Source organism: Streptopelia decaocto, assembly GCF_964273445.1.
Source record: "Streptopelia decaocto genome assembly, chromosome: 4".
NCBI classification, from domain to species: Eukaryota; Metazoa; Chordata; class Aves; order Columbiformes; family Columbidae; genus Streptopelia; species Streptopelia decaocto.
In genome coordinates, this window is record NC_138658.1 from 66,705,717 (window position 1) to 66,720,608 (window position 14,892).

General features: G+C 38.1%; 1 protein-coding gene across 17 annotated transcripts in view; it reads right to left on the reverse strand.

Annotated features, from left to right (window-relative positions):
• The window catches only part of ABLIM2 (actin binding LIM protein family member 2), a 146,882-nt gene that overhangs the window by 97,887 nt on the left and 34,103 nt on the right, over nucleotides 1-14,892 (reverse strand). For 16 of the 17 annotated variants that reach the window (XM_082051678.1, XM_082051683.1, XM_082051681.1 and 13 more), the window contains exon 2: nucleotides 9,474-9,617. In XM_082051678.1, the coding sequence (XP_081907804.1) occupies nucleotides 9,474-9,617 (144 nt within the window). Of the gene's footprint in view, nucleotides 1-9,473; nucleotides 9,618-12,287; nucleotides 12,452-14,892 lie in introns of all 17 variants that reach the window. The other variant, XM_082051689.1, reaches the window with a different exon arrangement.

The following is a 14,892-nucleotide window of genomic DNA, read 5'->3' on the forward strand; positions in this document are numbered from 1 at the left end:
CCACCAACTCTGCAGGCTTGAGGAAGTCACAGCTTCTCCGCAATCTAAATACTCCCCTACTGCTCTTCACACAACTCCACCACCAGTTCCAACCCAAAACCCTCATGTGCTCCTGAACTCTTTGAACCATCTGATATGATTTAACTCAACATCCAGCTGACTAGAAAAGACCACAGGATTCCAGTTAAATATTGGCTTGGATATTAAAATAGTCCAAATTTAAAGGTGAGAAGAGTAGGTCTCCCACTAGCCATCCCTTGGGTTAGCTGCTGTCCCCCCTTGCCTGCTGCTTATGTGGACAGAGGGACACTTCCCAGCTGAGATGATCCTGCAGAGACAAGAAATCAGGGAAAGGAAAGCTGGAGGAAGACTGGAGAGCACATTTGAAGGCATTATAACTACCAGATCTTACTCTTCTAGGACAGGAAATCAGCATTATGTCACAGATCCACTCCTACCCAACACTTGTCATCCAAAATGAGTATCTGGAGGTAGGGTTATTTAAAACCTAGAAACAGTTATCAACCCTTACTCAAGTTCATCTCAGTAAAACAAGAAAAGCACTGCAAACACAGCACTTATGATAATGAAGAGACTAACACTGAGTAACTCAGCTGCTTGTCTTGCTACTACCCTGTGTATCAAAGCAATGCCCTATCCTGAACAGTTACAAGCTTAAGGAGTAATTTTAAGTAGTGAATAAATGTTTGTCTCCTCCTATGGTATTTGGCAGCAAGCCAGTACCTGGACATGCTGTGGGACTTGAGATGGAAGATATCCACACCATTCATAAGGAGGGTATTTCAGGGTGGCTTCTCTGACAACTCAGGAATTCCACTCATTAAGATGGTTTGCAGTTACCTGACACCAAAATACTTCAAGTAGGACTGAGGGTTTCCTCTATTTGCTTAGAAAGAGGCTATTTTTCCCCAGCCTGTTGTCTGTAACAGTAGCACTGGAGCACTATCATTTCTGCAGTGTGATTTCACAGTCAATCTAACTCCATAATTCTTTGTTGCCTATGGCCTATAAAAATAAATAGCAGCATTAGCAATTAATCAATACACTTGAAGCACATTGCTAGCCCACTGTTGTATGTCATCAGTATTCTATTTGCACTGTACAAATATAAAATGCATCCCAATTTTCCTTGCTGGCAAGCAAGTCAACTGAAAGTACATTAATTTTTTGGCTGTGTGCAGGGCCTGAAAATCAGCTTTTTCTGGAGAGTCTCAGAGGGTGCTGCACTTTCTGTGCTGCTGTACACTACAGCAGACTATAGCACTAAAACGTACTGGTCTTCTTGTCATACAGCCAGCCCCGTTTTGCTTTCAGACTACCAGACAATCAAGCATTTTGCTTATGGATCGGCAACTGCACACAACCAGGTGTGAATCCAAGACAGGAGAGAGGCAGAGACCCTTAAAATAAAAGGAAGAACGAAGACCCATTCATAAGGTTGTTACAGAGAAAACAAGAAAGAGATCTCTGCTTGCCCAGAGCTAAATAAACGTTTTCTTCCTCAGTACTGCAGCTTTATACCCATTTCTAGTATTTCTCCTTCATCCCTGAGATGAAGCCTGGTGGCTGACTAAGATCTCAAGAATGACACATAGTATGATGCTGATATAATTCTCCTTTGGCAGCTAAATTGCATGGTTTCATACACCATTGATGCAGTCTGGGAGCCCATTCTCTAAAAGCCCATCATTACATCTGGAACATTTCTCCTGGCTCCTATGACTGTGAGAAGCAACAGCAACTACCTGGCAAACTTCCACCGCTACATCTTTGACTTAAATTCAAACTGAACTGCAATTAATTTGAAGCAGTCTGAGTCCATTTCCAGAAGACAACTGTCACTGTGATACTCCTGTTGCATGCTCTGGTGAGGATGAGTCTAGGTAAGCTTTTCACAAAGGTTTCGGAGAAGTCTTCCCCACCTGGAAGTTTGCTGGCAAAGTCCGCATGAGAATATCAGCTCACCTGACCTATTGGACAATTCACATCTGAGACTTTTATCTATAGGTGAGGCAGCAGCAAGACAGAATGAACCTGGTAGTAGTATATATATATATATAATCCATACAATACAATCACTCTTCCTAGGTAGGAGTGATTATATCTAAGTCTTTCCAAGCAGATGTCAGTGAAATCAAGAATACTCAAGTCTGTCAGTTACTGGCAGCATTTTAGCTATAATATCTGAAATACCAGCTATAAGTTTTTTTATTTTATTTTATTTTATTTTACAGTCCAAGGTAGAGAAAAATAGGCATATGCAGCACCAGGAATGTCTGGTGCAGACCTGCTGGCCCCTTCCCCAGCTCCTGACCAGGAACTGCAGAAGGCAGACAGGTCTGCCAGAGAAAAACCAGACCAGATTTCTGCAGTGGGTGAGATACAGAGAACTCTGGACTATATCTTGCCCATCTTGCAATACTTCACCATGCATGTGTAGCATTGATAAAGCTATAAAGGATACAGTGTACAGCATATCTACAGAAGCTTTCAGGCTACACTGACCATGATACCTGTAAATTAATTTGTGGAGTACACACTTCAGTGCAGGAAAACACTTAGAGATTCAGAATGCTCTTTGGAGACTGACAAAGCATTAATGACTCAGGTGTACTAATAAAAACAAAGGAGAGTTTGGGGAATTTCCTGTGCATTATGTAACTTGACTCCTGTACTTTATGTGAACTACACATCTAGTAATTTTTGCATTAGAAAGTACATTTCCATCTTCCATTTCCCTTCAGGAAAGCAGAATTTCCCAGTAGCTTAAAGACAATGTTACTGCCCTATAAAAGCTCTCCTACAGTGCTGAGGGTGAGAGGGATCCTCACAGCACTATGTACATGTCTCTTTCAAGCCACCAAAACAACTCCTGGGAAAACGGAAAAGTTGCTTGGTTTATATTGATTTATTATGTTAAGGAATCAATCTGGTTATTTAAAATTGACAAGCATGCTGAAGAGATTTAAGAAAGAGAAATGTGCTTTAATGCAGTTTAAATCTAATATGATCTTAATAGTTTATGATAAAATGCTGCTGTCATTTGCTGGACTAAGTAAAACAGTTTGTCTTTTTTTTTTTTTTTTTAACATGTAAAGTAACAACATTAAATATTTTCTGCTTTTTCATAATGATGTTTTGGGTGCCAGTTACAGGTTTGCAAATTAAGTGTTTGCTCTGACTATGCACAGATATGGCAGATGGTCTCATGTTAATGAGTTGCGGAAAGTGGGAGGTGGAATAACACCACTGTGGCAGTGATGAATTTTATGCGACAGCTCTCTCTGGGTGTCCATACAGGTTTCACATCACCTTAGCGCATCAAAACACCCAGGAACTACATGCTGGCTGTATCCCTGCTGTATCCCCATGTGAAAAACTGTAATACTGAGGGAAAGTCCCCCTGCATAAAGGTAACCTGGCACTGACATATTTTGTGGGGGGGAAAAAACTTTACCCTAAGAAGAGAACTTGAGTAATTAAAAAGAATTACAGGCGTGACATTATCTAATGTGGGCTGAAAATATGTATGCTCAAATTGCTTTATCTGAGTAATAACTCTACTGCCTGCAAAGCTTATGTTACCATCCAAAGCTTAATTTAATTAACATCAGGCATAATTTTTAAATGCATTCAGATTTTTTTGTCCCGGTTCTACTTTGATTTAAATCAGGATAAGTTTTACTACTCTTCATTTATTTGGCATCTTTATCTAAATCTACCTCAGCATTCCCCAGCACAGTTAAGCACCTCTCCCAGGTAGCACTTCCCAGAGATGAACCAGCCCTCCACAATGGAATCATCTTCCGCCCATGAAGATTTGTAGTTTGCACTGTCCCCCAGGAATTGCAGTAATGACTTATTTGAAACACCTAGCCATGTTTTCAAAGAGCACTTAACTTTCTACATAACTTCTCATTCTTCAGACTAGAAGACTATAAATAAGGAGAAAAGCAAGGCAATGAAAAGATTAAAGAAAATTGTATTTGTCTGTTAGTAAAAAAGTAAAGCAGGGCTATTATGTAATATCCTGGGTATAAAGACTAGACTAAGCATGTATAGCTTTACTATGCCCTAAAAACCTAAAACTTAATGGCTTTCAATGAGGTAAATCAAGCTGGAAACCAGAAATAACTGAAGCTTGGCTTCCTGTGGTAGACAGATAGATAACCTTTACTGAAATGCAAGGAAGATATTCCTTTACTGATAATCTTAACTGTGATTTGTTCCTGTCCCTTTCCCACACTTTACTAATATTACATACATTAATGAAAGATGCTCTTAAAAAAATCCAGACTCCGGATGCCATGATATAAAGCTCTTGCTAAAGTGCTGATGTGATTGGTGTACAACCAAGACATGAGGGGTTGCAGAACGTTCTTCATGAATCCAAAGAAACGTTGCAACTAACAAGGATGTGATAAAAATAACAGAAAAATTTAAAATTACTTTGTGATTGTGAGACTTCACTGATGTTTTTCATGCTTTAATCATTGAGCTGCTTTTGGAATGTTAGTGATTAATGATTTTTAAAGTTTAAAAATCTCAAACCCACCACACAGAACCATAGGCCACTGCATTAAATCCCTTTTCCAGGCAAAAGTGATAATGATTATTATCATTATTTCAATTAAATGAAACATTAAGCTAACATGCCATTGGTAAATTAACCCCTTACCCACCATACTGTCCCAGCCAGACTCTGACAGTATTGCATCAAAAGCGTAGTTTTTCCTATTCCAATGAGTCAATATGATCTGGGATTACGAACTCCTGAAGTACTCGGGAAGTGATGCACACGTTGCTTAGAATGCCTGAACAACGAGAGCCTCTATGCTGCATCCCCAGTGCCTCAGATACCTCACATGCCATCAGCCACTACTGCCTGGCCAAAAGTTGGGACTCAGAAATCTTACTAGGGAGCTTCTCGTAAATGACTCCCATTCCGAAACATGAAACCCCGTAGCTATGTTCAAACGCAAGTCCCTCAGATTACACAGTGTGGCTTTTAACATATTTATATCCTGGCAGATGCGTTTGATCTAACAAACAAATCACTCCTCTTACCAAATTACTTGACATTTTTAACCTTTTCAATGAAAACTCTGTCTTACTCCTTCCTGTTAATGTGGCTTCAAAATAAGTGATAGAACTCTAGGTTGTGTTGTATGTTCTACTGAAAAAAATGGTATAGAAGTGATATAGAAAACCCAGGGCTTTTTCACAGTTCCCAGGAATCTGCAATACCACAAAAATCACAAATGCTGACCCACAGAAAGACATAAACCACAAACATAAGGAGCAAAACAAGACACGTACATAGTGAAGCTGCTATAGCACAATGGCCATGTTTTCACATCAGTTGCTTGGATTGCAAGCTTACGTCATTTCATCAAGACCAAATCAGTGAAGGACAAAGATACGAGTTATGGTTCATTTCACATGTGAGTTACGTTGTACAAAGAACAGCTTTTTGCAGGATTGGGATGATTTTCCCATTTAACTAGGGTGGAGGCTGCAGGATTTTTGTATGCAAATATATTTACAAACACATTATGGACTGTCCATTATTTGGTCTGCTAGAGTGACTATACATAATAAAGTCTGTTTTCTGATTTTATATAAAGCTATAGTAACCAAATTATCCAGACCCCTTAGAAACACTTGGCTTTGATTTCACACTTCTAATATTTCCTAAATACTGTATTTGACATCAGTTACTGCTACTTTGGAAATGCCAGGATGTTGTCACATCCCAGAAAAAGAAATATTTAACAAATGCTCCTAAAACAAAGTAATTTCTATCTTTATGAAAAATCAAAGAGCCTACCCAGGATAATATAACTGCAGCACCTACATCTCTCTTATCTACATATGATTCTACGTTAGTCAATGTCTCTACTGGCTCACTAATTACACTGTTGTAATTGAGCTCCAAGTGGGTATTTGTCTAATACCACACCCTGTATGAGAAGCAGTTCTGACCTGCCAGACACCCTCAGAATGAACTAGACAACACAATTTGTTTTAATTTGATAGTACAAGTCATCAATATTTTATCACCTTTTGTCATTTTCCTTGGTGCTTTCATTGCAGCTGTAAGAAGTAACAAGAGAATTCGCAAACATGGCAACCTAAGCCCTTGAAGTCTAATGAATAAAATGTTTGTCTTATTATTTCAAAGGCATCTACTTCTATTATAACTGTATTTTTATTAAACCTGATTAAAATGGGAGATATTTTAAAGTAAAAGTTGAGTAAACATTTGAAGTGAGATGAGGTGGCATGTTTTCTATAGCCTCTTACTAGCAGATTAGATGTGCGCCTTAAAAAATATTGAGACATATACGAGTATAAACCTTATTTATAATGCCTGTTTTCCTCCATAAGTCCTATTAAACTTTGATATTGAGCAAAACTAGCAGAAGTTCACATTATTGCTATTAAATTTTTTAACCTGGATGTTTATCTCAATCTTGAATAATAAGAACTATTCAATTTTTAAAAATTTTCTTAGAATTGCTCAGAATCATTATCTGTGAATGTAAGAAGAACTGGATAGGAACAAGTGACTTTATACTAACCTTCCTCGGTTATATAATTTAATTTAAATACAAAAGGCATCTACATATTTGCTGTTGCCATTCTGAAACTCACAGACCCCATAGGAATAATCAGACCACAGTATGTCAACATACAAAACTAGCTTTCTACCCTAAAAAAAAAAAAATAAATGCCTGTCCCTCTGAAACCTCATAATTTATCCAACACTATCCAAGAAATGGTTTCACATTTCACATATATTCAAAGGTAAGTGTGACTTCTTCCAGTGTAATATCATCTGTCACTGATCAAGTCATTCAAGCAGACCTCAGCCATCTCCAGACACCCTCTGAAGACATGGTCATTTATAACTGTTCTTCACAGGCTCTTTATCATTTTGTGGTCTCCACCATCGTACATCTGTAAATACTGTGAGAAGGAAGATAATTTTCTGCAGTTTTACAGAGATCTGAGGTTTTTGATGAAGGCTATGAGGTAGTTTGCTGCAGAAGCAGTCAACCTAAGTAGCCAGGCACAGGCAGCTCAGCAGGGCCATGCAGCAGCCCACATGTGGGACTATCTATCCTGGGACTGACTTGCAGCTGGGCTGGTCATTGGATATATTGCCTCTTCCAAGATGCTATCTTTGGCAGATGAGGTGAGAGGGGGCAAACTACATCGCTGAGTACCATCCAAACAAATGCACCACAGGGAGGAGTCAACTGTAAGGTTAATATATTCTCAGGATCATCACCCTGCTCATGCACAACAGTCCAGCAGCATGACAAGAAAAGGGGTTCAGAAAAGGGTTGTGTCACAAACCTCTCCTCCAAGGCTGAATGGAGGTAAGTGGTCAACTGACCAGGAGAATTGAGCATCATTTTTGGCTAAATCCTAGCACATTAACTATATTTTTTTTCATCCACTGTTTTGAGCACATAATTAAAAACCAAATCACGTCTTCCTAACCTTACTTTTTTCCCCATTATGTTAGCTAGTGAAATGCATGTTCAGTGCTCTCTTCTGTTCCTAAGCTCTTCTCACATAGCAACATGGTAAATCCACACTAGAAAGCAACTTATGCTTCTTGAATAACAAATAAAACCCAGAAACAAACAAATAAACAGATACCAGAAGGATGCCAGCAATTTGATGGAAACCCTTGAAAAGTGATAAAAGTGATTATGGCATTTAACTAATGAGGGGAAAAAACACCACCATAATTGTGCGTACAAACTCAGTAAAATGGCTAGTAAGGAGGAATATAAGTATTCCAAGAGCCCTGACACCACAAAGCAGTTTAACCACACGTCTCTGACACTACCTTCTGTGCCAGCTGAGTCTCATGGGTGATGACAGACACTACCCGGCTTGTTAACATAGTGATTTTTTTTTTCTTCTCATTTTATCCAAGATCTGCCTGAAGCGAACAAACTCCTTATCTCTTAGAGACAGGTAGGGGTAATGCAGCTTCTACAGTACATTCATCATCATCTTCCGCACTCTACACTGCCTGAATTTGGGATCAGTGAAGAGTTTCAGAATCTAGTTGCTGCATTTGCAGGTGACCTGTCAAACTCTAAAAGGAGATGCCCTATGAAATGAAAATGTGGATGTATAATTCTGTCTCTTTCCTCCCATAAGATTTGTCAATGTTTTCTGCTAGGAGATCTGTACTAAGGGGGGCTTGGATTTCATCAAGATAATTATATGGAGCACATATCAGTATGTTACTGAGATTTAATGCAGGAGACAAAGATCCCTAAATAACAAATTAGCTGCTCTCTTCCCGAGTTAGGTCTGAAAAACTAATTTGATAATAAAATTTGCCATAAGAACAGGTGGCTTTAAGAGAGTTTGAAAGACGTATGTATGAGCTGTGTTCTGCTTTAAATACACGCTGGTTATGAACAGGTGACAAAAATATTTTTGCTGTTTAGGACAGCACACTACATTTATTTTTCTTGTTATGAAATTTTGCAATTAACACAATTATTGAGCTAAACATTTAATCCTGTCTCTCTAGCTCATTAAAGACTGAATTAGGTATTGAATACAATATACTTAGTTCCATGGGATTTGTAAACATATCAGTGTATCTGACAAATAATAACCATTTTCTTTCTAACAGTTTCCTCTGAATAGAAATGGAAATAGTCATATTAACACAGCTGGGACTAGAGCCACGCTTGTGTTTCTAGGCTGTGCTATAAGGATTACAAAATGTCATTTGAAGTACTCCTTAATGATGAAGTAAGCAGGTTGTCCAGTAAACATCAGTTAACATTCACTCATTTGTGCATTTAAAACAAATAAGATCTTTGTAACTTCTAAATAATCTTTCAAACAACCAAGTATCTACAGAAGGGGCGTCATATCAGTTAACTCCCTGTTTCCTTGACCATCCTTCTGCCATTCACAATCTGCCAATATTGGATCACAAGGCACCAATCTGGAGGAAGCCAAATAGTTCCCCTCCAAAAAAAAAATGGAAAAGAACAGAGGGTCACACTGGGGATCAGTCACAGTCCAACATAAAGAGCCCAAACAGACATGGTCACGGCCCATGCTCTGGCATGTGCTAGAAAGCTGGGAGAGGAATACTGTCTGAGTGTCTTTGTAAATGTTATTCTCTCCTAGCTCCACATCATGTTTCATTACCAGTTCTCACAGCCTGTTGTTCTTTGGATCCCAATTCTATAGTAAACTCCATGGATTTATAACCATTCAAACATACTCCACTTTTAGGATTTAGGATGTTCGTAGTCTTACAGTAAACATAGAGTTTACAGTAAATCCTTTCCGGCATGGATTGCATTATAAATATGTCTGTGAATTTTCCAGGACTATGAAGTCACACGCCCAGTGCTTATGCCCTGCTCATCAGAACAGCTGTCACTAACACTTACCTTTGCAAACAAAGCACTTAATATGGAAATATTTGTTCTGAACTCTCAAAACTTCTCCTTTGCATGGATTTCCACAGTTATTGCAGAGAATTGCAGTACTTGATGGCTTCTCCAGTTGGCTATGTACGGCTTGTGGTTGTGAAACTGCAAGGAAAAACAAAAGGCAGAACATTTTAAAGGCCATCAAATGCATATTCTGTAAGACCTACATATAATGACAATTAACACTTGTGACAAAACAAGGCAAGCAGGCCAAACAGTTTTAACTTCTGGTATTGGCCAGCACAGGAGAAAAGATCTGCTAAAGGAGCTGAGTCAAGCTTCTTATTTCATAACATTCAAAGCTCAGGCCTGCGAGCACTTCAAACATAAATGAGAATTGCTTATAGAGGAAAGAATCCATATGATCAAGTCTTGTGAGCCTCCACCTGAATTTTAAGAAATGCTTTGTTGCATTTTCTCTTCAAGAAATCAAGACCAGAGGTAAAAGCTATTGTTTTTATCCATGATACCTTTGATGGGATTTAGTAACTACTGTACTGTGAGCTACTGATCCTTAAAGTTCAAGGTAATCGTCTTTTAAATTGAAATACACTTTTGTAGAAGTATGAAGTCAAAACATCTGAAACATTGGCATGTCTGTAAATACCATGTATATCTGATCATTAAACAAAGGTTGCTGTCATTTTGTAAGAAAACCATTATTTCGAGAGATAAGGTTTATCTAGTTTAGTAAAATATTAAGTGAATTAAAAATTTGCTGCCATCTTGTGATTTAAATTAGAAATTGCATTTATTGGGCTGTTGATAATTACAATACAAACTGGCATCCCAGTGTGTTATGTGGAACAGATGAGATGTGACCTTATTCTTGAAATTCTGCTGCAATACTTGCATCAATTTTTATTGTAGTATACTCAGTGAGAGTCTAGAGAGCAAACATCAAGGCAGTTAACTATAAAGGAGCTTGAATATAACTCAAAAGGCTTGGCTTTTTTGCCTACCTGGAGAACCAAAAACAATAAAATATCTCAAGCATCTTAAATAAATTACATACTCATTGACATTCTTCTTCCTCAATGAGGCATTCATATTCTAAGGCCAGATTACTTACTTCAAAGTGACTGATTTATTTTTTTTAATTTTAGCTTCAAAATAAACTTAACAACATTCAAGATGGAGCAACCTCTCATAGACCAATACACTAAGTATGAATGGGAATCAGATGTGTTTCCCTTCTGGATTTAGTCAAGGAATAACATCACTGCTGTGCAACCCTTTACTTTCATCAACATTAAAAAAAAAGGGGGGGAAGTAACTTTTTGTGTGAGACTGCTGTGAAACGATTAACCCAGCTTCATATAAATTTATTAAACTCAGATTGGCCAAGATCTTTAGTTTTTATTCCTATTGTCATATCAGAGTTGCTATTGAACAAAAACAGCTTTTGAAAGGCCAAAAAAACCCAAAAACCAACCAACCAAACAAAAAAAAACCCATCACCACCAAAAAAACAGGAAGGAAAGAGGGGGAAAAAACCCCATGAGATTGATTTTCATTAAAAAACCACCACCAAAACAACAGTCATGTCTGTATCTTAACCATAATTAGGGATGAGATGGAGAGGCCATGATGGTACTGCCACTATGAACGCATATGATAACAGACGATACCGAAATCAGTAACAACATCATCTGTCTCTTGTTCTCTAATATGTAACCTTGCTGTTCTTCCTCCTCTATTCTCACCCTCATCCCCACCATCACAACAGGCTGGTGATACCTAAACGGTCACCCATGTCCACCACCTTTAAGTAGCTAAGAAGTATTTCAATAAGATGCTGAGCCTCCCGCCCAGTCTTCAACAGGAGTTACTGCAAGTTTTGCCCAAAGTGGCACTTTCTACTTCTGTAAGTAAAGTGCTGATTTTTGTCTTCGTTTTGATGTTGTTTTATTCTGGTTTTCCTCAAAGAGATATACAGGATTGAGCTGCCCATAGCATTTGCGTTCTGCCTTGTCTTCTGAAACCATGTGTTCTGGAATTGTCAAAAAAGTCCTGCTCAAGGCAATGTGAACTTTGGAGCTATTACTGAAGCCCTGGCTGTAATTAAGTACATCTCCAACAAAAACAACACAGCATGACAGGCAATTAGAAGTTCATAGAAAGACAGATGTTCAAATTCACACAGAGCAAACAGCACACACAGTCAAGCTGGTAAAAGTGTCTGACTGATTCCTCCAAAGTAAACAGAGGAAACTCTGCACTTTGCAATACTTAACTTTTGACATTAGAATTTCTCTTTACTGTAACCTGCCCAAAACAAACTACCCACCCTGAAAAAGAATTAAACCTGTAAGAAACCAGAACAAAGTATTTTTCTGAGATGCTTAGTACAGCAGTAGCTAAAAGTCTATAACTCTGCATAAAGGTTTGCTCTCTCCAAAATTGCCAACAAGCATTGAATTTGTACCATTTAATTCACAGAAGACTTGACTTTAATAGAACTGGTCACACCCAGAACATTTTGGCCTAAAAATTTACATTTGAAATATAAAATTCTGATTAGAACAATTAAACATTTGACTATTTTTTTTTCCCCATGGTCAACTCGCCCCATGACTAAGGCTTTCTGAACAGCATCTTTCCAGCAGCATCAGCGCCTGGATGGTGTGGAGATACACGGATGGGCACGATCTCCCATTGTGGTCTGTCCCCAGATGCATGGTCAGCGATTCCTGAGGGCAGCCCTCTGCGCCAAACATACCCCCTTTCCCTAAGATAAAAATATTGTCACCTTTCAAAAGTAATTTTTACATTTGCTTTCTTGCATCTGGGAGTTCAGTGCCACACTTGTTGCAAAGTAGCAGAAAACAGAAAGCTTTGCTTTCCATAATGGTGAGTGGTAATCAGTGTCCAGCACTACAGGGCAGGACTTCACACATTTGCTCTTCTTCAGGTCTCCAGATCAAGGCTTCGAACTTAGAAAGAAACAAGCAACTCAGATATACAATAAATTAAAAAAGAAAAATATATATATGATTCCTGTTGGAATTCTTTCATTACTCTGGAGTAACACAGATAATATTTAAAATACGCATGGCAGAGAAATGGATAATTATTTTGGGAAAACCTTTGGGCTCATTATAAAGCTGCTTCTGAAGACTTATAAATATTTAGTCTTTCACCTAGCACAACAAAATGATACAATTAAAGATATATTAGCTTATGGTTGCATATTTTAAAATATATTGTGCTTCATGTTGAAATTGCAACTGCTGACACAATTTTGAGAAACTAATAATATTAGACAACTTACAATTTTAACTTGTGTTTCAAATTATTTTTTAAATAAATATGTTTATATGGCAATTTTCAGCATTCTTCTTTTATGCCTTTATGTATCAAAATCAGTCTTCGAAGCAGCAGAAGATACAATCAACACATTCAATGAGTGAAAGAGTGAATTACTGATAGAATGTAATGATCTGAGACAACTCATAACATAACTAAAGAGCTCATTAAAAATTAAATGCTTACATTATACGCTGATCCACAGAATTTAAGAAAACTAGAAATTTCCTTCTTAAGTTTAAATTATACATTTTCTGAACAGAAATACCAATGAATGCCTGATTCTCCAAACTTCCCTTTCTCTCAGACTGCCCTTTGCTCTACCAGAGGTATCTCCACCAATCCTTAAACCCTAAAAAGATCAGACTGTACGTACTTTTTGACAACAACAAAAACTGGCAAGAAAGGAACAAACACACACTTTCCACAGCAGTTCATGGGTGTACGAGACCTGTCGGCTGGGGACATCACTGCCAATAACGTTGCCAAGTATCCAGTGCTCACACATTGCTGATGTCAATATGCAGGCTATGCAGTACACAATTCCACAGTTCTGGATAAAGCAGGACTTAAGGAATTAGCAGTGGTTTGTTAAACAACCCATCAAATAAGATACTTATATTTAGTTCTATACTGCTTGCTCAAGACTTATGCACTTGCTGTAAGTATCACAGGGAAGAGAGGGCAGTGGTACCACTCAGTATTAAAGCTGCATCAGACACCTCATGCCAACTGTAAATCGATATTTTCAATATACTCATGACTTTGCCAAACTCCAACCGATTACAGACATTCAGCATGTTCGGTGTTCTCAAGGTCATTTGTTTAAGGAAAATTTCAGACAAACTATTTAAGCCTTTTATAAAGGTGAAAAACGGGATATGATAACATATATTGCTTTTCAATGTTAAAATGAAAGTGTAGCATTTTGTTTTCAGAAGTTCTTTGGAGTAAAGGCTAAAGCTTGACAGAGATTGACTCTGTGACAGGTGCACTGGAGCCATAAAAAACACAATATTTGGTCAAAAAAAAAAAACCCAAACACATTTGAATAAACACAGCTCCTTCAGCATCAATAGACTAAGCGGGATTTAACAGCATTGGGGACTGAGATGAGGCGTGAGGGATGAAGACACGATTTGGCTGAGACAGGAACGTTTTGGAAGCAGCACAAAAGCAGCTGATGACAGTGGCAGAAGGGAGAAGATTCGCAAGTCCCTGGTCATGCTCCACTCCGGATGGAAAATGTCACCGTTCTCATATCTGTGCTGTGAGCAAACTGCTGATCTTTGCTCAAACCCTTGGCAAAACATCCCGTCCAGGACTGGTCCACACATAGGATGGCAAACCTCTTTGCTATCAGGCTTTGGGCAGCCAAATGATGGAAACATTTATGGTAGGTTACAGACCTGATGCAGGAACACACAGCCAGAAACTACGTAATTCAACACAGTCCTAATGCTTTTCCCAGCTTGGTGCCTTAGATTTTAACCTAGCACAAGGACGCATAGGAATCAATACTGAGCTTAGAAATCAAGTAGTGAAAAGTTAAGAAGTTTTATTCTAAACAACATATATTCAATCTTGGATCAAACATCAAATATGAAGCTTAATAATAAAGACTTTTACCTCCCTTGTTCAACATACGGACACATACAAAGCCACATATCCCATTTACTCCACATAATTTAACCCTGTTCTTTAAAAAAGAGTTCATTGGATTTACTGCTCCTGGTCAATACAGAAGCCTGAAATGACAAAGGGCCAAATGATGCAACTTAATATTAAGTCTGAGAGGTGCTTTCTATTCTATGAGATGTTGTATGCACATTTTAAAGAGTATTCTGAACAGTAAGATGTAATATGAATGGATAGACAACATTTATGTGAATAAATATTTTTATTCCTAAAGAACAAATTTTTGTAATCCCAACAAGTACCTCTCAATCCAGGGAAAGTGCCAGATTTCTGGATGGGTAGAGCAGAACCCATTTTAAGAACAGCCTAAAGGCAACAGTAAATGGAAAACCCAAGAAATGGGAGAGGTTTGCTGTGTTGGGGGGGTTCC